The 27,530-nt window shown below is 38.5% G+C and overlaps 1 protein-coding gene across 1 annotated transcript in view; it reads left to right on the plus strand.

The window, feature by feature from the left end:
* Window positions 1-2,293: 2,293 nt before the first annotated feature.
* The window catches only part of BTBD8 (BTB domain containing 8), a 105,884-nt gene continuing 80,647 nt past the window's right edge, over window positions 2,294-27,530 (plus strand). The window contains exons 1-2 of the mRNA XM_082688672.1: window positions 2,294-2,655; window positions 8,980-9,177. Of these exons, the coding sequence (XP_082544798.1) occupies window positions 2,507-2,655; window positions 8,980-9,177 (347 nt within the window). The 5' untranslated portion in view covers window positions 2,294-2,506. The remainder of the gene's footprint in view (window positions 2,656-8,979; window positions 9,178-27,530) is intronic.

Consider the following 27,530-nt stretch of genomic DNA (forward strand, 5'->3'; position numbering starts at 1 on the left):
GGCTAGACTCGAGGTGGGTACAGCCTTGTTTTTCTTGGCCTCCACACCTGGAGCTCCTTTCTGGGACTTGTTTTTAAGTCCCTGGGGGAAGGGGAGCAGGGACAGTTTAAGGGTTAAACAACAAAGTTATTGTTTAAACTCAATGGAAACCTCTGGCTAAAATAAAAATATAAAATACGTCCTTACAGTTCCCATTGTTGGTTCCTTAGGGTTCTCTTTTTTTCCTAAGTGTCTTTCAGGAAAAAAATCTGATCTCTTCACTCGCATTAAGGTATAACTGACTCCACAGCCTGAATTAATTAAAATAAAAATAGTGCTTTAGGTAAAAATTTTCTAATGGTTAAATGGGAAGTATCATTGACCAGATTTTTGTTTTTTATTTATTTATTTTTAAGTATTTTGATTTTTAAAAGGGCACTTTTTCTTTAATTACTTCACATAGTCAATTGCCTAAGGTGTTTTAAGAGAATTAAATTATATGAACCAGAAACCATTCTGTCATCCTTTCCCAACCAGTGAGTTAATAATAAACGCAATTGTGGATGGTAAAAATGCCTGTTACCTCAGCTGATAAAGGGGCATGGTAGAACTCTTGCAGGACTTTGAAGGGGAAGAGTTGGTTGCTAGTCAGCCTAAGTTTTAATACTTAGACCACCACTACACTGACTGTGGCCTTTGCCAAATCACCTATTTTCTCATACCTCAACTTCCTCACCTGCAGATTAGGCTCATATTAGTGCCTAGCTAAATGGTGGTTGTGAAGATTGAGTTAATGCATTTAAAGCAGGAGAGCAGTTCTTTCACCTAATAAAAGCACTCAATAAATATTAGGTATTATTATTTTTGACACTCCTCTTTTCTACAGGAATAATTAAGAATCAGTTATCCAGTTATATTTTTCATTATTGATGTGTCTGAATATTTGAGAGGGGCATTATTTGGAGAAACAGCTACTTTCTGGCCAATCTTAAGGTACAAGGTCCATCTATTTTCCAAATACTTAGTATTTAGAAGAGACTCAGGGGACATAAGAACCAAATGTAACCTCTGACTCGTCTAAAAACCGATTCAAATCAAATCAAATCAACCACAAAGGATACTTTGTGCGAAGCTTCTGAATGAAGCGTAACTATTGAGCTTTCTTCCTTCCGAGGAGATAAGTTAAAAAATACCAAAAGATTTTTAAATGATATCTAGTCCAGCTATTTCCTTCAGGCTGAAATGTTCGAAATTTGATATCTCACCAATCCATTCACTTCCCCATTCAATTAAAGGCTCTATCCCATTCACCCTTACCTCCTCCCTTCCTCATCATAAATATTACGTCTTTGTATGCAAAGCATTAGAATACAAGCGGATAGTTCGTTCTTTCTTTCTTTCTTTCTTTCTTTTTTTTTAAACAACAGAGATTTACTCCTTCCCAGTTCTGGAGGCCAGAGGTACAAAACTAATTTCCATAGGCCAAAATCTAGGTGTGGACAGGGCTATCCTCCCTCTGGAGGCTCTAGCGGAAGATTTATTCTTTGTCTCAGTTTCTGGTGACTTCCGGCATTCTTCTGCTTGTGGTCACATTGCCTTTTCCCTTCTAGGTATAATCTCTTTCTGCTGCTCTCTTATAAGAACACTTGTGATTGCGGGGAACCTGCTTCCCACCCCCCCGCCTGCCTCTCTGCCTACTTGTGATCTGTCTTTCTGCCAAATAAATAAATAAAATCTTAAAAGGAAAAAAAAAAAAAAAGGAACACTTGTGATTGCATTTAGAGGCTATAATCTAGGATAATATCCCTATCCCAAGGTCACAAGCTGTTATTTCTCGGTTGAAGTTCAAGAGCGGTTATAGGAGACACTCCCTGGATTAGAAAGCGACCGGGGGCTTTTAGACTGTACACACCCTTTTCAGGGGACTCAGGAGTGTTCTCACTCTTGCTGATTTTACTTAGTTCTTTCCCCGCTCCTCACATCCCCAGTTTTTCTTGCCTAAAGCAACAAAATAAGGGAGCGTGACTCGCCACCGTAAAGGGTCCTGTGAACCTATTTTTTCGTGGGGGGGGGGGGGGGAAAGCGCTGACATCCCAGGAAGACATAACGTGGAAAGGTTCGCAGGTTGATCTGAACTTGGTTCGCAATAAAACTATTAAATTGAGTGATTGGCACCACCTCTAACGCAAAGAGACCCAGGAAAAATAACCGGAGAGATTGGATACTCCCTAGACGCGGTTTGCTCCCAGGCAATGGGGGCGGGGTGCCTCCCGGCCTAAGTAAACAGAATTACTACGCCTGCGCACACCCTTCTGGGGTCACGTGTCGGCGCGAGCCTCCCAGATCGCCCCGCAGAGCTGCCCTGCTGCCGTAAGGGACCGTGTGCAACCGGGGAGGCGTCAACCTTTCTCTGAGGGGCGGATTCGGGTCGGACCTGAGCGTTGGGTCGGCAACGCCCCCTTCTTCCACAGCCGGCGATTGAGATCCCACACTGGGCCTGCGGGGTGCCGCGGTACCTTTGTAGGACATGGCCGGCTGTGGGGAGGGTAGCGCGGCGCCCATGGTACTTCTGGGGTCCCCTGGAGTTTGCAGTAAGGGGTTGCAAAGAAAGGGGCCCTGTGAGCGGCGCCGGCTGAAGGCGGTGGTGTCGGAGCAGCTCAGCCAGGATCTGCTCAGGTAGGAGGAGGCGGGAACTCTGGCTGCTTCAGTTCTTAAGGCATCTACCTCCGCCCCAGAAGCTGTGGCCCCTTCTCGGCCACTCCATCCCCCGCTCCTCCTTCTCCTCGCCTCAGGCTTTTGTGGGACGTCCACCAGTCTCCTCACTACAGAGCTGTTACCTCACCCTAAAAAACCCAATCCCGAGCACCTCGGAGATAACATACCAGATTAAAAACGGAAACCAAAATTAGTATCATAGCTATATGCAGCCCCCAGTTTATGACAGAATAAGACGACTAGGCTTAGTTCTGTTTTTTTTTGTTTGTTTGTTTTTTGTTTTTTTTTTTTTTTTGGACAGAGAGAGAGAGAGATCACAAGTAGGCAGAGAGAAAGGGGAAGCAGGCTCACTGCTGAGCAGAGCCGGATGCGGGGCATAGATCCCAGGACCCTGGGATCACGACCTGAGCCGAAGGCAGAGGCTTTAACCCACTGAGCCACCCAGGTGCCCCTAGGCTTAGTTTTTGAAAGACACATCACTAAGGTTGGAATGGATCCAGGCAGGTTTCATGGTACTGAAGAGTACACTTTAAAAAAAGAAGCTTAGTTTAAGAAAAACGTTAGGTATAAAAATGAATATTTACTTAGATTAAGGAAAAAATAGATTAGTGGAGTCTTGGAGGTCTTTTCTTCAGAATTTTCTTTAAACAGTTTACCAGAAATATTTACGTAGAAATATTTCCTGACTGCAAACTGGTTTCCCCTCTTCACCTAGAACACTACAGCTCCCAGCAACTTCCCCCTCCCATGAGGACACAAGTAAGTGGAGGGATGTTCTGAAGCTTAACTCAAGCTCTAGTGAATCCGGTTAATGACATCTCAGTCTATAAAGAAAATAAAGCCTAGAAGTATTCCCTAGCCAATTGCCATTTCCACCAAAACTGATTTTGTAAGCTTTAGTGTGCATCAGAATCACCTGGAGGGCTTGTTAAAACAGATTTACTGGGTCCAAGACCATAATACTCATTCAGTTGGTCTGGAAGAGAGCCTTTGCATTTCTAACAAGGTCCCAGGTGATGCTGCTGCTGCTGCTAGCTGCTGAGTCACACTTTGAGAACTACTGAACTACAGTAAACATAATTACCACTAATAACCAACAGTTGTGCAGCATTCTGCTTTTTTTTTTTTTAAGTGCTTTCTATCCCCCACACTTAAGCTCCAGCAGCTATAAACTGTGCTTTCTATGTAGTAAAAAAAATTCCCTTTAATTTGGACTCATCTGCCAGAGATGCTGCTTTGTCTCCACCAGTGAGGGATTAATGAAAAATATGGAGAAATAAAACTGAAGTTGTTCTGTTTCTAGGGTGAATCTGTAAGAATGAGGCACTCCTTCTTTTCAGTGACTTTATTCTTTGGGTTGAATTGTAAGTGTTACGGTGTCAGGAATTTAAGGAAGATAAGATGTCTGATTTATATAAAGAAAATGAAATTCAGGTATAGTAGGTGAACTCATCTGAGCAGCAATTAAGGATAGGATCTTGAACTCCCAGGTTCCTATTACAAGCAAAAAAAAAAAGAAAGAAAAAGATGTAGCAGTTCTTTTTTTTTTTTTTTTTAACAAGAAAACTTCATATGTGTACCCAGCACCCTAATTCTTGTACCAAATTAATCTTTTTCAAACACAGAAATAAAATGGATTTATTCTGCAAATATTAATGAAGTATCTGGCACCCACCATGTACCTAGATTTGTACTAGGTCCTGAAGAATCAAAGATTAATAAGACATATCTTCGGTGTTGTGCTTATACTCCAGTAAGAGAGATAGTAGTCAAACAAAAGTTATGGGGACTGGGGTGAGTTTAGGGAACATTTTTAGGGTGGTGTTTGATCTCTTGAGGATTGATTCCTAATTGATTAGGTAAAGATTAGGAAGGGAAAAGTCAGAGGATATCTCAACAAAGGAAATTGCTTTTATAAAAACACAGAGATTTGAAAGAGTTTGATATATTTTGGAAAAGCAAGTTGTATTAGATTCTTAAACATCAGGGAACAGAGACACCTCTGGGTGACCTGAGATAATAGAGTAGATGGAGAAGTGAGTAAAAAAACTTTCAGTGGTCAAAAAGCCAGATCTGTTGTAGAATTGGAAAGTTGCTTGGGATATAACAGCAATTATACAGTAAGACCTCATTGAGAAGTACACCATTATTCAGGACAGTTGTAATAAAAATACCTAAACTTATTGCTCTTCTACTATTAGCTAGATGCTGGGTTGACTACCCTGTGAAGTAAGTCTTGGTATTATTTCCATTTAACAGATAAGGAAACTGAGTATTAGGCACGAAGTGATAAGAGTCCAAATAAAAACCTTGACATTCTGACTCCAAAAACGTTAAAATAACTTGCCCAAGGTCATACAACCAGAATATGAGCCTACTCAGTCTGTTTTCTCTGCAAAAGTTATACAAAATGATCTTCTGGTAATTTATTTCCTTTATCTTTGCTTCTATCCTTACCCTTTCTTTTTCTTACTCTAGTTTGGATTTGCTCTGAAACTCTAATACAGTGTCATCACTTGGTTCCTGTTTATTATAGACCATCTCTGCTAGAGTTTACTTGTTTAACTACCACATTGGCTGATGGCTAACCTTGGCTCATTCCATTATTCATTCAGATGTCATTAAGAGCATCAGAGTAATGTGCTACAAAGACGAGCCATATATGAATGATAAATGAATTTGGTAGCTTTTTGGGAGGGGATTGTGGGTATGGCCTGCAACCGAAGTAATAGCAGATGAGGGTGAATGGGTAAACTAAGACTAGATCGTGGAGGCCTTCTTTCTTTAGTGAAGGGTTTGGAATATATTGTGGAGGCAGTGGAGAGCCATTGGTGTTTTTAAAATAGAAAATTAACATTTAGTTCTTGAGTTGAGGGAAGAGAAATTAGAAACAAGGAAATTAGCTAGGAGATTTTGTAATAGTCAAGGGATACGTAAGGCAGTGGTGATGGAAAAAGGGGAAGGGATTCACATGTGCAAGTTGATGGGGTCGGTAACCAATTATATGTGGAGGTACAGGGGAAAGGAAACAAGCCAAGTCTTGGGGCATTTGAAAGGGAGGAGCATGGTGAATGTTGAGGAAGCCATATGCAGGAGACAATTGGAAATATGTCTGGAATTGAAAATGAAGGTTGGAATAGCAGATAGACAGTAAAGGTTGGTGGTATCATCAGCACCCAGTCGTTCAAGCCAAAAAAGAGAGGTTATTCCCTTCCATTCACCTACATTCAGTCACCACCTCCTGCCAATTTTATTACCAAAGTATATTTTAATTCTGTTCCATAGTCTAAATCACCATTGATCTCTCCTGGCTCAAGCCAGCCTCAAGCCATCATTCATCTGTGTTGTGCATTAATTTTCTCATTCTCATTCTCATTTCCCTCTAATTCCTTGTCTACACAACTAATAGGTGGTATTTTGGAAAATGAATTTGTCCATGTTTCTAATCATTTGGTGATTCGCCTTCAACTGTAAGATGGAATTAAACTCTTTGCCTCTTATTGGTCTTTATCCTAGCAGCTTCATCTGTCATTTCTTAGCCCCTCAGTACTCTCTGCTGACCAGTCTGTAGCTTCATATTCACACATACCTTAGCAAGGAACGTGGAGCCAGGAACTAACTAACTATGACCTTGCCTTGCTGCCCTGACCAACTCTTATTTGATCTTTGAAATCTCATTTGGTTTTCTGGTCCTCTGTAAGGTCTTTTATGCCTGTCTCTGAAAAAATTTTACTTATATGTGTTATTGACTATTTTACAGTCTTTAATTTTCAGGCCCGTCTTCCATACTATTCAGTAAAATCCTTGAGTGCACATGTTTTAGTCATCAATCTGTACCCAGTACTTGGTACATTGAACATGCTTAATACATTTTTAGTGATAATCAGCAGTCCAAAATGCATTAGATTAGTGCAGCAGTGGGCTGAGAAATGAGATAGAAGCTGGACCTAGACATGAGTTGAGCTTTGATTCAACCTGCCCTTCTTCTAGACTTTACTATTAGATGAGCCAATAAACCCCCTTTAATATTTAAGCCAGTCTGAGTCGGATAATTCTGTTACTTATAACATACAAGATATTCTTGTAACTGATGTAAGTAGTATTATAAAATAAAAGACACTATATTTTCATGTTCACAATTTTTTAAACACATTAAATTTTTTTAATTTAACAAATACTCATGAGCATGTATTAAGAACCAGGCAGATTCCCTAGTGATGTTATATGGTTACCAGCTGCATTGCTTTCTTATTCACTTGGGGAAGAATGGAGGATGGAGAAAAGGTAGATGGGAGGAAGGAATAAATTGATGTGCAGTTTGACTTTTTATTAATGTTTGAGAAACCAGTACATTATTGCATAACTCTATTTTTTTCAAAAGATTATTTATTTATTTATTTGACAGGCAGAGAGGCAGGTAGAGAGAGAGAGAGAGAGAGGAGGAAGCAGGCTCCCCACTGAGCAGGGAGTCTGATGCAGGGCTCCATCCCAGGACCCTGAGATCATGACCTGAGCTGAAGGCAGAGGCTTTAACCCACTGAGCCACCCAGACGCCCCCATTTTTATACAACTTTAAAAACTACTTAATAAAAATAATTTATTGATGAAAATATTGACTAAAATGGGGGCGCCTGGGTGGCTCAGTGAGGAGCCTCTGCCTTTTGCTTGGGTCATGGTCCCGGGGTCCTGGGATCGAGTCCCGCTTTGGGTTCTCTGCTCAGCGGGGAGCCTGCTTCCGCCTCTCTCTCTGCCTGCCTCTCTGCCTACTTGCAATCTGTCAAATAAATAAATAAAATCTTAAAAAAATAATAAATAAAATATTGACTAAAATGTTTCTGTTTGCTTATTGTTTCCAAGGTTCTGAAAGTTTTGTGCTCTGAAGCATTTGTTTTTTTAGTGTAAAATACAACAAAATTGAACAAGCAGATACTGAGCTCTGTATACTGCATATACAGTTTTTGCCTTTGGGAATTTATTGTCTAGTAGAGAGAAATACTCAAAAAAATAATGATGCAGTGACAGAAGGGCTGTATAGAGGTATGCACTAGTTGTGTTGGGATCAGAGGAAGGAGCCGTTAACTTGGTCTTGGAGGAGTAAGAGTGTCAATGGCAACATTCTAAGCTTTCACTGTAATGGGTATCTTTATCCATTAGTTCTACCTCCTATAGTGTACTGGTGTGATTGCCAGGTATACCCTGTGATACGGAAGTCCTCTGAGAATACATATCTTGCCGAGGATAATGATACAGTGATATGAAGTATTATTTAGTATTTAGAGAGTAGAAATATATAGTTACCACAGGGACAAAAGATTATGACAGTTTGTATTATGATGCTGATTTCTGTTCTTCCATCACTTTACATGTAATCAGTGGGCTTTACCATAACCATGTGCATTAGTAAAGGGATTTGAATGGGTTACCCCATGAGCCCATCATTTTAATAATAGATTATAGCGTGATTTGTTCTATTTGTGTGAGGAAAAACCTGGAAAAGGGCTTAAATGTCACATTCTTGACGGCCAAGCCTGCATTTCAGACTTGATATTTAACAATAGTCAGAACAAAATGTACCAGTTTCTAATCTGTATTGTCTATTGTTATACTCAGCTTGCTTGTGTTGTTGACATTTTACTTTTTTTGCTTCTTTTAGTAAGATTTTAAAAAACTTACTCTTTTCAGCAGTCAATAACCATATTTGTGTTCTTTTTCTGACATAAAGCTAAAGTAGGTACATTTTAAAGGAAAATCAATATAAAAAGCAGAATATAAATTTTTTTATGATCAGAAGGAATTAAAAAAATTTTTTTGAAAAAATAGTCTTACTCTTATGAGTGGAGTTACCTTTGTTTTCACAATAAATTTTATTTATTTTTTTTAAAGATCTTATTTATTTATTTGACGGACAGAGATCACTAGGCAGAGAGGCAGGCTGGTGGGGGGGCGATAAGCAGGCTCCCTGCTGAGCAGAGAGCCTGCTGTGGGGCTTGATTGCAGGACCCTGAGACCATGACCTGAGATGAAGGCAGAGGCTTAACCCACAGAGCCATCCAGGTGCCCCATTCACTATAAATTTTAGAAAATTAGATTCTAAGCCAGTATTAAGCAGTGTTCTTTGGAATGAACTGAGAACAAACTCATTTTCATATTAAGCTATTTTAATTTTGTGACTTACCTTTGTATTTTTAGTGTGTGCTATTTTGAAAAATTATCTTATAGAAATGGGTATATTATATATTTCTGAGTATCACTAATTAAATTCTGGTTCCTTTTTATTCATTACAGGCTCCTAAGGGAAGAAATCCATACAGATGTTACTTTCTCTGTAGGTAATACTTTCTTCAAAGCACACAAGGCAGTCCTTTTAGCAAGGGTTCCTGACTTCTATTTTCATACTGTTGGACAGACATCTGATAATTTAACAAATCATGAGTCTATTGCTGTGGAGAACTTTGAAGCTTCAGAATTTAGAACATTTTTACAGTAAGTGCTTTATCTTTTTTCTCTCATATTTAAGTCTAATATATAACTCTTTATCTTTTCAACACATATGTATGTTTTTATTTCCTGTACTTTCATATCTGTTTTATAACCTAAAAAAATCCATTCATTTACATTCCAAATTATCTTTGTAATAGTAGAGGCTAAGTATGAGTATCAGAGTATTAAGGGCTTAGTATTGGGAAAGACTAAGTACTAGTTTGAGATTGAGCATGAAAGAGGAGAAATAGTATATTCTCTAGTAATTTGAATGAATTGCTCTGTGCCAAGGTTTTTTGACAGTGGCACTATTGACATTTTGGATTGGATAATTCTTTGTTGTGGGATCTGTGCTATGCTGTGCATTTTAGGATGTTTAGCAACATCCCTCTCCTCTAGGCCTTAGATGCCAGTAGCATTCTTCCTGAGTTTCCCCACCCCCAAGTTGTGACAATCAATATGGTCGCCAGATGTTGCCAAATGTCCTCTTGGGAGTAGAATTTAAAGATTTTATTTATTTATTTATTTGACAGAGAGAGATCACAAGTAGGCAGAGAGGCAGGCAGAGAGAGAGAGGAGGAAGCAGGCTCCCTGCCAAGCAGAGTCCGATGTGGGACTCGATCCCAGGACCCTGATATCATGACCTGAGCCAAAGGCAGAGGCTTAACCCACTGAGCCACCCAGGCGCCCCTGTGTGATTTGGTTTATTTTTCTTCTTTTTATGCTCTGACATGCTTGAATAATCTGACTTCTTTATTATTTCAGAGTTTCTTCAATGAAACTCCTATATGCATAAATGGAAAATTATCTAACCTTGACTTACCCTGTGTATAAGAATAGTATGACATAATTTAAACAGATATTTTAAGTGCTATTCAAAAATAATTCTCATTCCCCAGTATAGATCATCAGCTCATCATTGAGTTCTGACTATCAATTTTAAAATGTATACTTTTTTTCCCCTAGTTTGTTGTGTAGTGACATTGTTCTAAGGACCAGGGTCTATAGTCAAGCCATGCCTACCACTTCTAACTGTGTGAATGTTGACTCATCACTTACTGTTAGCTTCCTTATCTGAAAAGTGGATATAATAACAGTGTTATTGTATCTCACAGTGTTATTGTGTGGGTTATGTGGGATGCTTATAAAGCACTTAGGACAGTGGGTTGGCATACAGTAAACACAGAATACATTTTATTTTATTTTACTTATTTATTTATTAAAGATTTTATTTATTTATTTGACAGAGAGAGAGATCACAAGCAGGCACCCACTGAGCAGTGATCCCGATGCGAGGCTCCATCCCAGGACCCTAAGATTATGACCTGAGTCGAAAGCAGAGGCTTAACCCACTAGGCCACCCAGGCGCCCTGGAATACATTTTATTAAGTGTTATTTATAGTAGTAGGCCTATGGTAGGCTCTGTGAAATGATATATTTCTTGAGTGTATGTTTATTTTTATTTTATTTTCTTCTTTTTTAAAAATATTTTATTCTCAAGTAATGTCTACATCCGATGTGGGGCTCAAACAATCCCGAGATCAAGAATTGCATTCTCTGTTGAGCCAGCCAGGCACCCCTTGAGTGAATGCTTAGATGAAGATCCATAGGATATGTCAGATTTTTATATATCAGAGAAAGGAAGAAACTATATCAATGTTTTCTTTTATTTATTGTCATGAAAAAATTAAGAGATAGCATGGTAGAGTGGAGGAGGCACTGGATTTGGCAACCCGGCAGAGATCTGCCTTTGGGCTGTGTATTATCTTGTTTTATGATTTCTGTGAGCCTCAGTTTTCTCATATTTAGAACAAGGAGGTTGGAGTAGATGGCTTTGTGCTTCATAGCACTTCACAGCTTCTATTTTAAGCACTTAATCACATTTTGTTTTATATTAAGTTAGTCATGTATGTCTGTGGTTATGTAAGCTCTTTGAAATGAGATCATCTCATTGATGTGAATGTCCTCAGTGGTATCTCTTGTAGTGTCTTGCACAGAGAAAGTGCTTGTGACATACCCCTTCTTTTTTCTAGCAGAGTATTGAAATTTCATCTATATAAAGTATAAGAAGATTATAATGTAAAATATGGAGATTAATTTTTTCAGTGCAACTTCTGAAAAATAAATTTTTAAATTTTACTTATGAAATTCAGTTCTTTATTGCACATCTTTTTCTTTAGATAACCAAAAATTTTTTTTGAAATATTGTTATTTTGCTACTTATTACAGAGTCCTTTGGTATTATGCACTTGAGTTAAAGTGGGAAATACAGTCTGTGAAAAATTGTTTTATATATAGCAGCATCATATATGATTCAAATGATTGTCAATGGGAAATAGTTCTTGCTTCATGACCTTGTGATTAAAATTCAAAAATTCAACTTAACATCATAAAAATCTGATTTTCTAAGAAGACATACCCTGTCGTAGTTGTCGGAGTGTATGTGTGTGTGTGTGTGTGTGTGTGTGTGTGTAAAGAAAAGAGGAAAGACCTTTTTTCTTTAAATCTTCAATTATTTATTCCACAGTCTTTTTTTTTTTTTAAAGGAATCACCTTTAAATTTACAACTTAACATCAATTACTGGGGGATGCTAAGATAACTTGTCAGTAAGGTATAAACACATAGAACAGCACAGAGCAAAAGATTGTGTTTCCTCTGCAGCTTTCTCAGTTAATTGTTATTTTCTCTCACATTTCTTATACTAGCAGGGTTGGAAGTGGGTGGGATAGGTGTCTTGTTGTATTCACTGTATTTAAGTATATTTTCTTATTTTCTGTATCATTGATACTCTGGCATCTGGAGCCTCACTGACTGGGCAGAGACTGCTCCTCCTAGGGTTGGGTAATTCATGTGAGCATACCAGGTAATCCTAAATCCATTCTAACACCTTGTCTTTCTGATTCTTATACTCTACAAGGCAGTATTCCTTGCCCTAATCTTCCCAGGGCCAAGTACTAGGCAACTAAAGACCATCCTCTTAGCCCAGAGCATCCCCCACCCACTCCCAGCCCCAATTATTAAAACTGTCTATTATTAAGCTTCTTCAGCTGTTTACTTTGCCCCACTCACTCCTTTCCACAGAAAACATAATAAAGGCTTCTGCGTTGTGCTTAGCTCTCCCTCCTTCTTCTTCCAGATCAATCCTATTGCTTCCCCATGTGGCCATTCCTGATGTGGTGTACCTCTTTCCCCTTGGGGACTGTAAATTACAAACTGTCTTTTCAATGGCAATCATTTCTTAATCACTTGGTCTCAGCATACCTGAATAAAACTAATTCCCAGGTACATTTTAAAACATTTAAAAACCAATTGCTGCCTTCAGATCTTTTTCCTCCATCTTCCTAAACTTCTTTGAATCTCATCTTGCCAGTCTATATCAGTAGCCAGTCATCTATAGCCCCTTAAGTCAGTCCTCCTCATTTTTTCTTTCTTTCTTACTTTTTAAAAAATATGTTAATTAAGTGATTTTTAATTTTAATTCTAGTATAGTTAATATACAGTATTGTATTAGTTTCAGGTGTACAATACACAGTGGTCATCATGATAAGTGTACTCTTAATCCCCTTCATCTGTTTCACCCATCCCCCCCACCTCCCCTCTGGTAGCCATCTGTTTGTTCTTTATAGTTAAGAGCCTGCTTTTTAGTTTCTCTTTTCTTCTTTGTTTATTTGTTTTGTTTCTTAAATCCCACAAATGAGTGAAATCATATGGTATTTGTCTTTCTCTGACTTACTTCCCTTAACATTATATCCTCTTGATCCACTCATGTTGTTGCAGTTGGCAAGATTTCATTCTTTTTTATGACTCAGTAATATTTTATTGTGTATATATACTACACCTTCTTTATCCATTCATCTCTTGATGGACACTTGGGTTGCTTCCATTTGGTGGTTATTGTTAAAGGTTTTATTTATTTGACTCAGAGATAGAGAGTACAAGTAGGCAGAGCAGCAGGCAGAGGGAGAGGGAGAGGAAGAAGCAGGCTCTCCGCTGAGCAGGTAGCCCAATATGGGACTCGATCCCAGGACCCTGGGATCATGACCTGAGCTGAAGGCAACTGCTCAACTCAGCCACCCAGGCACCCCCATAACTTGGTTATTGTAAATAATGCTGCAGTCAACATAGGGGTACATATAATAATTTTTTTTCCAATAAGTGTTTTTGTATTCTTTGGATAAATACCCAGTAGTGGAATTACTGGGTCATATAGTAATTCTATTTTTAACGTTTTGAGGAACCTCCATGCTGTTGTCTACAGTGACTGCACCAGTTTGCATTCCTACCAATAGTGTGCACCAGTTTGCATTCCTACCAATAGTGTGTGAGAGTTCCACTTTCTCCACATCCTAGCCATTCTGAGAGGTGTGGGGTGATACCTCATCGTGGGTTTGATTTGCATTTCTCTGATAATGAGTGCGTTTGAACAACTTTTTATGTTTCTGTTGCCATCTGTCTGTATTGTTTGGAAAAATTCCTACTCAGGTCTTCTGCCTATTTTTTATTTTATTTTATTTTTATTTTTTTAAAGATTTTTATTTATTTGTTAGAGAGAGAGATACAGAGCGCAAGCACAGGCAGACAGAGTGGCAGGCTAGAGGCAGAGGGAGAAGCAGGCTCCTTGCCGAGCAAGGAGCCCAATGTGGGACTCGATCCCAGGATGCTGGGATCATGACCTGAGCCGAAGGCAGCTGCTTAACCAACTGAGCCACCCAGGTGTCCCTCTTCTGCCCATTTTTAAATGAGATTATTTGGGGGTTTTTTGGTGTGGAGTTATATAAGTTCTTTATATATTTTGGATACTGACCCTTTATTGGTTATGTCATTTATAAATATCTTCTTCCATTCACTGGATTGTCTTAGTTTCACTGACTGCTTCCTTGACTGTGCAGAAGCTTTTTATTTTGATATAGTCCCACTAGTTTATTATTGCTTTTATTTCCCTTGCTTCAGGAGACATATCTAGAAAAATGTTGATATGGTTGATGTCAGAGGTCTTACTGCCTGTACTCTTCTTTTCAAGGATTTTAATGGTTTCAGGTCTCTCATTTAAGTCCTTAACTCATTTCGACTTTATTTATATGCATAGTGTGAGAACGTGGTTGAGTTTCATTATTTTGCTTGTAATTTTCCCAGCACCATTTGTTGAAAAGAATTTTCCCCATTGGATATTCTTGCCTCCTTTATCGGAGATTGGTTTACCATATAATCGTGGGTTTATTTCTGGGTTCTCTTTCCTGTTTCACTAATCTATTCCTATATTTTTATGCCAGTACCATACTGTTTTGATTACTGTAGTTTTGTAGTATATCTTGAAATCTGGGATTGTGGTATCTCCAGCTTTGTTTCTTTTTCAAGATTGTTTTGGCTATTCAGTGTCTTTTGTGGTTTCATACAAATTTTAAGGTTGTTTGTTCTAGTTCTATGAAAAATGCTATTGGTATTTTGATAGGGATTGCATTACGTAGATTGTTTTGGGTATTATAGACATTTTTTTTTAAAGATTTTATTTATTTATTTGTCAGAAAGAGAGAGAGTGAGAGCGAGCACAGGCAGACAGAGTGGAAGGCAGAGGCAGAAGCAGACTCCCTGCGGAGCAAGGAGCCCGATGTGGGACTCAATCCCAGGACGCCGGGATCATGACCTGAGCCGAAGGCAGCTGCTTAACCAACTGAGCCACCCAGGCGTCCCTATTATAGACATTCTTAAAAAAGATTATTTATTTATTTATTTTAGAGAGGGCATGAGCAGGGGGAGGGGCAAGGAGAGAGGGGGAGGAAGAGGGAAAGAATACCAAGCAGACTCTGCGTTGAGTGTGGACCCTGATTCTGGGCTTGATCTCCCAACCCTGGGATCATGATCTGAGCTAAAATGAAGAGTTGGTTGCTTAACTGACTGAGCGAACCCAGGAGCCCCTAGCAGTATAGACATTTTAACAATAGTTGTTCCAATCCATGAGCATGGAATATATTTCCATTTCATTGTGTCATCTTCAGTTTCTCTCATCAATGTTTTATAGTTCTCAGAGTACAGGTCTTTCACCTCCTTGTTTAGTTTTATTCCTAAGTATCTTATTATTTTTGATGTGATTGTAAATGGGATTGTTTTTTAATTTCTCTTTGTGTTGCTTCTTTATTAGTGTATAGAAATGCAATGGATTTTTTTACGTTGATTTTGAATCCTGCGACTTTAGTGAATTGATTTATTGGTTCTAGTAGTTTTTTGATGGAGTGTTTAGAATTTTCTGTATATAGTATCATGTCATCTGCCAATAGTGAAAGTTTTACTTCTTTACCAATTTGGAAGACTTTTATTTCTTCTTTCTCTATGAATACTGTGGCTAAGACTTCTAATACTGTGTTGAATAAAAGTGGTAAGAGTAGACATCCTTGTCTTGTTTCTGATCTTAGTGGAAAGGCTCTCAATTTTTTCCCACTGAGGAGGATGTTAGCTCTGGGTTTTTCGTATATGGCCTTTATTTTGTTGAGGTATGTTCCCTCTAAATCTACATTATTGAGGATTTTTTTTTTTTTCGTGAGTGGATATTGTACTTTGTCAAGCACTTTTTCTGTATCTTTTGGGATGATCATATGGTTTTTATTATTTCTCTTGTTGATGTGGTGTATCACATTGATTGTGTTGTGGATATTGAATCCTGGAAATAAATCCTACTTGATCATGGTGAGTGATTTTTTTTAATGGATTGTTGGATTTGATTTGCTAATACTTTGTTAAGGATTTTTGCATCTATATTCATCAGACGTATTGACCTGTAGTTTTCTTTTCTTTTTTTTAAGGTATCTTTATCTGGTATTACTATCAGGGTAATGCTGGGCTTATGGAATAATTTGGAAGCTGTCTTTCCTTTTTTTTTTGAGAAGAATAGTTCTTTGGTTTTTTTGTTTGTTTGTTTGTTTGTTTTGACAGAGAGAGAGAGAGAGAGAAAGCAAGCACAAGCAGTGCAAGTAGGAAAGGGAGAAGCAGACTCCCTGCTGAGGGAGCCCGATGCTGGGCTTGATCCCAGGACACTGAGATCAGGATCTGAGCCAAAGGCAGACACTTAATGGACTGAGCCACCTAGGTGCTGGAGAAGAATAGGTATTAACTCTTCTTTAAATGTTTGTTGGAATTCACCTGTGAAGCTGTCTGGTCTTAGACTTTTGTTTGTTGGGAGTTTTTTGTTTTTTTTTTTTTTTAAATTACGGATTTAATTTCATTGCTGGTGATTGGCCTGTTCAAATTTTCTATTTCTCCTGATTCAGTTTTGGGTGGTTATATATTTCTAGGAATTTATATATGTCTTCTAGGTTGTCTGGTTTATTGACATATGATTTTTCATAATCTCTTATAATCCTTTGTGTTTCTGTGGTGTTATTATTTCTCCTCTTTCTTTTTTTATGTTTATTTGTGTTCTCGCGCTCTCTCCTTTTTTATGAGTTTAGATTAAAGTTTATCAATTTTGTTGACCTTTTCAAAGTATCATCTCCTGGTTTCATTGATACATTCTATTGTTTTTTGGTTTCTATTTCACTTATTTCTGCTCTAATCTTTATTTCTTTCCTTCTGGCTTTGTTTTGTTTTGTTTTTCTAGCTCCCTTTGGTGTTACATTAAGTTGTTTATTTGAAATTTTTACTGTTTTTGAAGTAGGCCTAAATTGCTGCAGTGTTGACCCTTAGGGCTTTTTTGCTGCATCCCAAAGATTTTGAACCATTGTTGTTTTCATTTTCTTTGTCTCCATGTATTTGTTTTCCCTCTTTGATATCTGGGTTAACCCATTCATTGTTTTGTAACATGTTATTTAACCTCCATGTATGTGTGTTCTTTTCAGATTTTTTTCTTATGGTTGATTGCTAGTTTCATAGCATTGTGATTAGAAAAGATTTATGGCATGGCTTTGATCTTTTTAAGTTTGTTGAGATTTGTTATGTGACCTAACATGTGATCTGTACTGGAGAGTGCTGTGTTTGCATTTGAAGAGAATTTGTAGGGGTGCCTCAGTGGGTTAAAGCCTCTGCCTTCAGCTCAGGCTCTAGGATCAAGGTCCTGCGATTGGGCCCCACGTCGGGCTCTCTGCTTGGTGGGGAGCCTGCTTCCTCCTCTCTCTCTCTCTCTGCCTACTTGTGATCTCTGTTAAAAAAAAAAAAATCTTTGAAGAAAATTTGGATTCTCCAGTTTTAGGATCGAATGTTCTGATTATATCTGTTAGATCCATCTGGTTCCATGTTTCTTTGTGGATTCTGTTTGGATCATCTGCCCATTGATGTTAAGTAGAGTATTGAAGTTCTTTGTTATTATCGTATTACTATTGGTTATTTCCTTTATGTTTATTATTAACTGTGTTATATATTTGGGTGCTCCCATTTTGGGTGCATAAATATGTACAATTATTTTATATCTGCTTGTTGGATTGTTCCCTTTATGATTACATAGTGTCCTTCTCTGTCTCTTTGTTTTGAAGTCTATTTTGTCCAATATAAGTATTGCTCCTGTGGCTTTCTTTTCACTACCATTTGCATGATGATTGCTTTTCCCTTAATTTCAATCTGCATGTGTCTTTAGTGTGAAATGAGTCTCTTGTAGGCAGCATATAGATGGTTCTGCTTTTTTATCTATTCTGTCACCCGGTGTCTTCTGATTGGAGCATTTAATGCATTTTCATTCTATGTAACTATTGAAAGGTATGGACTTATTGCCATTTTGCTACTTCTAATGGTTGTTTTTGTAGTTCTTCTCTTCCTTTCTTACTCTCTTCTCTTACAGTTTGCTGGCTTTCTTTAGCGATATACTTGAATTCCTTTCTCTTTATTTTTTGATATCTATTACTGGTTTTAGTTTGTGATTATCATTAGGTTTATGTATGTTATCTTACACATATAGCAGTCCATATTACATTGATGGTTCCTTAAGTTTGAACACATTCTTAACTCCCCTCCCCCTAGCCCTGCCACATTTTAGGTATATGATGTCATATTTTACATCCTTCTATTTTAGGAATCCCTTGACTGATTTTAGTAGATAAACTTAATTTTACTGCTTTTGTATTCTGAATTTTTTTTTTAAACAGCTATTTGTGGTCATTTCTTTCCACTGAAGGAGTTCCCTTTAAAATTCTGGTTTAGTGGTGATGAATTCCTTTAACATTTGTTTGTCTGGGAACTCTTGATCTCTTCTTCATTTGTCAATGATAGCCTTGGTAGATAGAGTATTCTTGGCTGCAGATTTTTTTCCTTTCGGCACGTTGAATATATCATGCCATTTTCTTCTGGTTTGTAAAGTTTCTGCTGAAAAGTTTCTAGCCTTACTGGGTTTTCCCTTGTATGTAACTGTTTTCTATTTCTGCTTTTAAAATTCTTTATAACCACTTTTCACCATTTTAATAACTGTGTGTCTTGGTGTGGACCTCCATGGGTTGATTTTATTGGGTACTGTCTTTGCCTCCTGGATCTTTATTTCTGTTCCCTTCCCTAGATTCAGTAAGTTTTCAGGCATTATTTTTCAGATAAATTTTCTGCTCCCTTTTCTGTCTCTTCTTTTTGGATCCCTGTAATTCAAATGTTATTATATTTGGTGTTGTCACAGCAAATGTTACTATATTTGGTGGTGTTGCAGGGTTCCTGTAGTCTGTTTTGATTCTTTTATTACTATTTTTCTCTCTCCTTTTTAGCTGGATTGCTTTCCATTACTCTGGCCTCCAAGTCGCTCATCCATTTTTTTGCTTCCTCTAGTCTGCTATTTATTCTCTCTAGTGTATTTTTAATTTCAGTTACTGAGTTCTTCTGTGATTGGTTCTTTTCCATATTTACTCTGTCTTTAAGTGTCTCACTGAGGTTCTCCACTCTTTCCTCAAGTCCAGTGAGTATCTTCATGACAATTACTGTAAATTCTCTATCAGACATATTAATCTCCATTTTGTTTAGGTGTCCTGCTGTGATTTTGTCCTGTTCTTTCATGTGTACGTATTCTCCTGTCTCCTCATTTTATCTAACTCTCTGTATCTGTTTCTATGTGTTAGGAAAGTCAGCTATCTCTTCTCCTCATGAAAGTAGTGGTCTTATAAAGAAGAGGTCTTATAGTGCTCTATTGTGCTGTGTCTCCTGTTCACCAGAGCCTGGCTCTTCAGAGATATCTTTTATATGTGGTGAATGTACCCTAGTGTTGTTGCTGAACCACATTTACCTTCAGTCTAGTTGTCTGCAATGGCTCTCTTTGCTTGTTGTGAGCAGGATTTGGTCCCTTTGTTGTTAGTGGGCCTGTCTGGGGCTTCCTTGGGCTTAACTGAGTCAGACCAGCCATTTGCCAGAGATGCAATTGCATGGAACCACAGGGGTTTCCCCCGCGTTGTCTCCTGAAAAGCTTTCATTGGTGGGTGGGCCTGGAGTGAAACCGGATGTCTGTCCCCAGCCCACTGCTCGGGCTGCATTTAGGGTTTGTGTGTGTTGTTAATTTCCCGTCTCCTAGGGCAGGAGTCACATTGAAGTGTTGATGGCTTCTGTCAGTGGCTTGCACACTGCCAGAATTATGGCACTGCTTTGGATGGGCTTCAGCCAAGAATGTATTCAATGGGGCAGGTCTGCATCAGATTGAGGGATGGGTGTGAGTAGGTCTGTGTCAGTCAGTTGTGGGTTGGGGTCTGCAGCCCCTAGGGAAAAGTCCTGCCAAGGCTGTGATGCAGAGGCATTTCTGCAGGAGAATAAGGGTGTGGAGCATGCTTTAGCGTATACATGGAGAGTGTACATGCTCTGCTTATTCCTGCAGGTGCCTTTGTATCTAGGCATTAGTGTTGGGGAGGGAAATGGTCCTGAGCAGCTGTTTGTTCTTGGAGAAGTTCCCTAAGATCCCTGCTTCTCCAGCACACACTCTTGAGATTAGTAAATAAATCCCCTTCCCATATACCTTAGATGCACAAGCTCCTGCTTTTATGCTGTATTTCTCCTGGCTGTTTGTTGTGCTTGCTCTTTAAAGAAGGGGGCTTCTGGCTATCCCAGAGCTCTGCCTACTGATTTTTTAAGGTTCCAGATGTTAAACCCCACTGATTGTTAAGTACATATGGTTTTCAAAGCCAAATGTAATGGGGATCATCTTTCCCATGTGGCTACCCCATGGCCAGTGTCTGATCCTCTTCACACTCATGACGTCCCTCTCTCCCACAGTCCCGAGGGCTGTTGGCTCCTAACAGCATCTCTGCCCTTCCGGCCCTTTTTGATGGGCCTCTTCTGTACATCTAGCTGTGGAGAGTCTGTTCTACCAGTCTTCACTTTGTTTCCTAGGTTATTACACAGATGTGGGTTTTATCTAATTGTATCCATGGGAGGCATGTGCTCAGTTGCTCTTGCATGAACTCTTGGTAATTAAAATTGCAATGTAGGTCATGTTTCCAATATCGTGGCCTCTTGGTTCCTTTAATTCTTGTCTTCCAGTAATCTTGTTCTCCATGCTACCTCACTACCATGTCAAATCCTAAATCGTGTCATTATCAATAACGGCAATCCTCCGTAATCTTGATCCCAGACATTTCAAATTCTAACTTGTACTTCCCATTTCTCTACCTCACTCTTTTAAAACTCCCAAATCTAATAACTTACTGATACTCATCAGGACCTGCAATGACTCTTACCAAAGTTTTATTGTCTTTGATCCTCTTATGTCCTTATTTCTATCCTTACTTAGTTTAAATATTTTTATCTGTCATTATATCACTTCCTTTACATACAGCTTCTTTTCCCTTGTCCCCTCTGAATTTATCTTATATGCACAGCAAAGCCCCAACCTTAAATCCATTCCCGCATTCACACAATTAAATGGCAGGAGAAAAACACGTGTTACTTGATCTCACTTTATTTTATTTTTTTTTTAATTTTTAATTTTTTAAATGTCTTTTTAGTGTAACAGAATTCATTGTTTATGCACCACACCCAGTGCTCCATGCAATAAATACATGCCCTCCATAATACTCACCACCAGGCTCACCTAACCTCCCACCCCCCCGCCCCTTCAGAACTCTCAGATTGTTTTTCAGAGTTCATAGTCTCTCATGGTTCATCTCCCCCTCCAATTTCCCTCAACTCCCTTCTCTTCTCCATCTCCCCATGTCCTCTGTGTTATTTCTTGTGTTCCACAAATAAGTGAAACCATATGATAATTGACCCTCTCTGCTTGACTTACTTCACTCAGCATAATCTCTTCCAGTCCCATCCATGTTGATAAAAAAGTTGGGTATTCATCCTTTCTGATGGAGGCATAATACTCCATACTGTATATGGACCACATCTTCCTTATCCATTCATCCGTTGAAAGGCATCTTGGTTCTTTCCACAGTTTGGTGACCGTGGCCATTGCTGCTATGAACATTGGGGTACAGATGGCCCTTCTTTTAACTACATCTGTATCTTTAGGGTAAATACCAAGTAGTGCAATTGCAGGGTCATGGGGAAGCTCTGCTTTTAATTTCTTAAGGAATCTCCACACTGTTCTCCAAATTGGCTGCACGAACTTGCATTCCCACCAACAGTGTAAGAGGGTTCCCTGTCTCCATATTCTCTCCAGCACTTGTTGTTAACTGTCTTGCTGATCTTGGCCATTCTAACTGGTGTAAGGTGGTATCTCAATGTGGTTTTGATTTGAATCTCCCTGATGGCTAGTGATGGTGAACATTTTTTCATGTGTCTGATAGCCATTTGTATGTCTTCATTGGAGAAGTGTCTGTTCATAGCTTCTGCCCATTTTTTGACATGATTATCTGTTCTGTGTGTGTTGAGTTTGAGAAGTTCTTTATAGATCCCGGATATCAGCCTTTTGTCTGTACTGTCATTTGCAGATATCTTCTCCCATTCCGTGGGTCGCCTCTTTGTTTTGTTGACTATTTCCTTTGCTGTGCAGAAGCTTTTAATCTTGATGAAGTCCCAAAGGTTCATTTTCGCTTTTGTTTCCTTTGCCTTTGGAGACTTATCTTGAAAGAAGTTGTTGTGGCTGATATCGAAGAGGTAACTGCCTATGTTCTCCTCTGTGATTCTGATGGATTCCTGTCTTCTGTTTTCGTGGCCAAATATTTCATTGTATGATGGATAGAGAATCATCATGGCCATCCTCAGGTTTGATGATTTGTTAGGTGTCTAAGACTTAGCATATAGTCATATTCTGGGCTGTGATTTACTACAAAAAAAAAAAAAAAAAAAGAGAGAGAGAGAGAAAAGGCATGTGAAGTGAAGTCCATAGGAAACTAGGCGCAAACTTCCAAGGGTCTTTTCCAGTGGAGTCACACAGGACATGCTTCATTCTCCTAGTTAAAAGAGTTATGACAACACTTTTGAAATGTTGCCAACCAGGGGAGCTCAGGTTGGGGGAACCAGGTGGTGGATATTAGAGAGGACACGGATTACATGGAGCACTGGGTGTGATGCAAAAATAATGAATACTGTTATGCTGAAAATAGAAAATAAATAAATAAATAAATAAAGTTATTCTGTAAACTCAAAAAAATAGAAAAAGAAAATAATAAAAAGCTCAGTGCCCAGGGTTTTTACCAGGTGCTTGTCATGTAGGCACCATGTGTCTATTGTGCATCCATATTCCAGACCCCTGGAAGGAAAGCAGGTGTTAAGCATAAAGCATATTATTTGTATAACTCTTTGTATAAATAGTTTAGGTACAATGAGCCATGCTTGTCATTTATAGAATGTCGGGAACACTCCCGAAATCATTTTCCCAGATACCAGCCAAGGGCCAACCTTATAATTAAGTCTTTTAAAAGATAGTAGTCAGGGCTGCTATGTTAAATCTTCTGTGCATATGGATATACCATATTTTGTTTATCCATTCATCAGCTGATAGACATTTGGGTTGTTGACTTTTTGGCAGTTATGGATCATTCTACTGTGAACATTGATGTACTGATTTTTATGGGAACATATGTTTTCCTTTTCCTTGTCTTATATACCTAGAAATGAAATTTCTGGGTCATGTGGTAAACTTTTGAGGAAATGTCAGACTCTTTCTAAAAAGGCTGTACCATTTTACATTCCTACAAGCATGTATGAGGATTCCAGTTGCTCTACATTCTTGACAACACTTGTTATTATCTGTCATTTTGATTATAGTCACCATAGTGGGTGTGAAGTGATATCTCATTGTGATTTTGATTTGTATTTCTCTGATGGCTATTGATGTTGAATATCTTTTTATGTGCATATTGGCTATTATATATCTTCTTTGGTAAACTCTATTCACATTCTTTGCCCATTTTAAGTTGGGTCATTTGTCTTTATATTATTAAATTGTTTATATTTTTAAATTCTTTATATATTTGATATTCTGTACATAGTCTCTATATATGAATTTTATTCTGGGGCACTTAGGAGGCTCAGTGGGTTAAGAGTCTGCCTTTGGCTCAGGTCATGATCACAGGGTCCTGGGATTGAGCCCTGCCTGCATTAGGCTCCCTGCTCCATGGGGAGTCTGCTTCTCTCTCTACCCTGACCCCTGCTCATGTTCTCTCTTGTGTATCTGCATGTGCTTTCTGTCTCTCTCTCAAATAAATAAAATAATTTTTAAAAAAGAATTTTGTGGGCACCTGGGTGGCTCAGGTCATGATTTCAGAGTCCTGGGATCGAGTCCCGCATCGGACTCTCTGCTTGGCAGGGTGCCTGTTTCCTCCTCTCTCTCTCTGCCTGCCTCTCTGCCTACTTGTGCTTTCTTTCTGTCAAATAAATAAATAAAATCTTAAAAAAAAGAATTTTGTTCTATGTAAAAGGATTTTAAAATTCTTTATATGTTCTAGATATAAGTTTCTTTATCAGGTATGTAATTTGCAGTTTCTCCCATTCTGTGAGTTGTCTTTTAACTTTCTTCATAGTGTCTTTGAAAGTACAAAAGTTTATAATTTCTATGATTTTAACTTTCTTTCTTTTTTTTTTTTTTTTTTTTGTTACTTGTACTTTTGGTGTTATGTGTAAAAAAACCATTGCCTAATCCAAGGTAATGAAGATTTATATTCATGTATACTTTTTTAGTTCTTACATTTAGATCTTTCACCTATACTGAATTAATTTTTGTATGTATTATGAGGCTAGTATCCAGCTTTGTTCTTTTGTATTTGGATATCCAGTTGTCTCAGCATCGTCTTTTGAAGAGACTGTTCTTTTCCTGTTGGATTGTCTGGACACCTGTAAAGGAAAAACATTACTGTGTGTTTACTTTTAATACTCTACTCATAGAATAACTCACTTCTGTCCCTTCTGGTTACCAAATGTGTGGGAGTTTTCCTCCACACCAAGTAATTCTCTGAGGTTCTCCAGATACCAGCTGGGTGTTCTACCCATTTAATTCAATTCTGACACTACCTGGAGATATTATTAGATCCCACAGGTTAAGGGTTCAGTCCCATAAGACTGCCCCAAACCCTTTTCAGATGCCAGTTGCAAGTCCAGGGTATTCCCTGTGCTTTTGCCCAAAAGCTGTGAGTTGAATGTTCCCATGACTCCTTTCTCAGGTTCAGTTAATTTGTTAGAACACAAATCTCACAGAACTCAGCAAAAGATTTTACTTACTAGATTGCTGATTTACTTACAAGGGTGTAACTTAAGGACAGCCAGATTGTGAGGGAGGGTGCCCCGGTTGGTCAGTTGATTGGGCAACTGCCTTCAACTCAAGTCATGATCCTGGAGTCCTGGAATCAAGTACCATGTCAGGCTCCCCGCTCAGTGGGGCATCTACTTCTCCCTCTGACCTCAGCCCTCACACACTCTCTCTCTTATTCTCTCTCTCTCTCTCAAATAAATAAAATCTTAAAAAAAAATAAAAACAAAAACAGCCAGATGGAAGAGATGGAAAGGGTGAGTATGTGGAGAGGGGTGTGGAGCTTCCACGCACTTTCTGGGTACACCACTCTCCCAGCTCCTCCATGTGTTCCCCAACCAGAGGTTCACTGAATCCCATCCTTTAGTGTTTTTATGGAGGCTTTATTACATAGGCATGGTGGATGAAATCATTGGCCATTGATAATTAATTCAAACTCTTGCCAACCAGCCCCTGTCCTTGGGAACTTTCCAGATGTCATCTAGCTCTTTAATGTAAACTCTGCTGTGGTTCAAAGGGCTTGTTATGGATAAGAAAAGCCATCCATTCCGCTTCTAGCTCTCTGGTGCTATTTCAGGAACTGGGAACAAAGCTAAGTATTCTAGCAAAAATGTCTCTATAACTCTTGCATGGGAAATTACAAGGGTTTTAGGAGATATGTGCCAGGAACAATGGACAAAGACCAAATATATATTTCATGTTATAAACCACAGTATCACAACACTGTTGTCCAATGCCTGTTTATGTAGTTGTAGACACTTAGTTCTCTTCCACTAATCTATGTTTATCCCCGTGCCAGTACCACATAGTACAGATGACTGTAGATTTGTAGGAAGCTTAGAATTTGGGAAGTGTGAATCCTCCATCTTTGTTCTTTGTCAAGGTTGTTTTGACTACTCTGGGTGCCTTGCATTTTAGTTTGAATTTGAGAACTGACTTTTTGGTTTCTGCAGCAAAGTAGTTGAGTTTTGATAGATACTGCATTGAATCAAATCTGTAGAGCAATTCAGAGAGTATTGCTATCTTAACCCTCTTAAATCAGCTAAGATGTGTTTGCCTTTATGAAATTGCTTTCAGCTTTGTTTTTTATAGCTTTTGAATATACAAGTCTTAAGCTTTTTAAAAAAAAAGTATTTATTTATTTGATTGACAGAGATCACAAGTAGGCAGATAAGCCAGGGGTGGGGGGCACGGGGGAGCAGGCTCCCTGCTGAACAGAGAGCCCGATGGAGGGCTCGATTCCAGGACCCTGGGATCACGACTTGAGCCAAACGCAGAGGCTTTAACCCACTGAGCCACCCAGGTGCCCCAAGTCTTACACTTTTTGTGAAATATGTTCTTAAGTATTTTATTTTTTGATGTTATTGTAAATAGTACTATTTTCTAATCTTGTTTTAGACTGCTGATTTCTAGTATTTAGAAATACAGTTGATTTTTGCATATTGATCCTGTATCCTGCAACCTTGTAGAACTTGTGTAACAAATAGGTTTTGGGTTGGATTTCCAGGGATTTCTATATACGAGTTTGTTACTTGTAAATAGAGATAGCTTTGCTTATTCCTTTCCAGTCCAGATGCCTTTTATTTCTGTTTCTTGCCTAATCCCCGGCTAGAGCCTCCAGTTAAACATTGAATAGAAGTAATGAGAATAGGCAGGCATCCTTTCTGATCTTAAAAGGAAAGTTTTCTATCTTGTACCATTAAATATGATGTAAGCTGTGGGTTTTTCATAGATGTTCTTTATCAGGTTGAGGGCATTCCTTCTATTCCAAGTTTGTTGAGTGTTTCTTCCTGACAGGTTGTTGGATTTTGTTAAATTCTTTTTCTGCATCTATTGAGGTGATCGTATATTTTTTCTCCTGTTGATATGCTGACTTAGTCCTGCTAAGAGAACTAAACTGACAAGGTTTTATGATGTCTTTGGGCTGCTCTAAAAAAAAAAATACTACAGACTGGGTGGCTTATAAACAACATTTATTTCTCACAGTTCTGAGGGTGGAAGTCCAAGACCAGAGTGCCAGCATGGTAGGTTTTGATGAAGACCCTGTTCAGGGCTGTAGATGCTGACTTCTCACTGTGTCCTCACATGGTGGAAGGAGGTGAGAGATCTTTTTGGAGTCTCTTTTATAAGGGCACTAATCCCATTTGTGAGGGCTTCACCTAAGTTACCTCTCAAAGGCCTCACCTCCTACCAAATATCACATTGGGCATTAGGTTTCAACATACAAATTTTGAGGTTCTACAGACATGCAGACAATAGCATGTGATGTATAACATTGATTTTCGTTTGTTTAGCTACCCTTGAATTCCTGAGATAAAACCCAGTTGGTCATGGTTTATAATTCTTTTTACATGTTGCTAGATTCAGTTTGCTGTTACTTTGCTAAGGAGTTTTTTCATCTATATTAATAAGGAATATTAGTCCATGGTTTTCTTTTCTTTTGGTGTCTTTATTTGCTTTTGTATCAGAATAATAATGGCCTCAGAATGAGTTAGGAAGTGTTCCTGCTTTCTGTTTTTTGGAAAAGTTTGTGAAGGATTGGTGTTATTTCTTTAAGCATTTGGAAGGTTCACCAGTGAAGCCTCCTGGTCCTGGATTTATTTTGGGGGAAGTTTTTGACTGCTAATTCAATATCTGTGGTTCGTATAGTTCTGCTCAGATACTCTTTCTCCTTAAGTCAGGTTTGGTAGTGTGTGTCTTTCTAGGAATTGTCCATTTTATCTAGATTATCTAGTTTGATGGCCTTGTATATATTCCTTTCTAACATTAAAATATTTCATAGACTAC

Source organism: Mustela nivalis (genome assembly GCF_964662115.1).
Source record: "Mustela nivalis genome assembly, chromosome: 10".
Lineage (NCBI taxonomy): Eukaryota > Metazoa > Chordata > Mammalia > Carnivora > Mustelidae > Mustela > Mustela nivalis.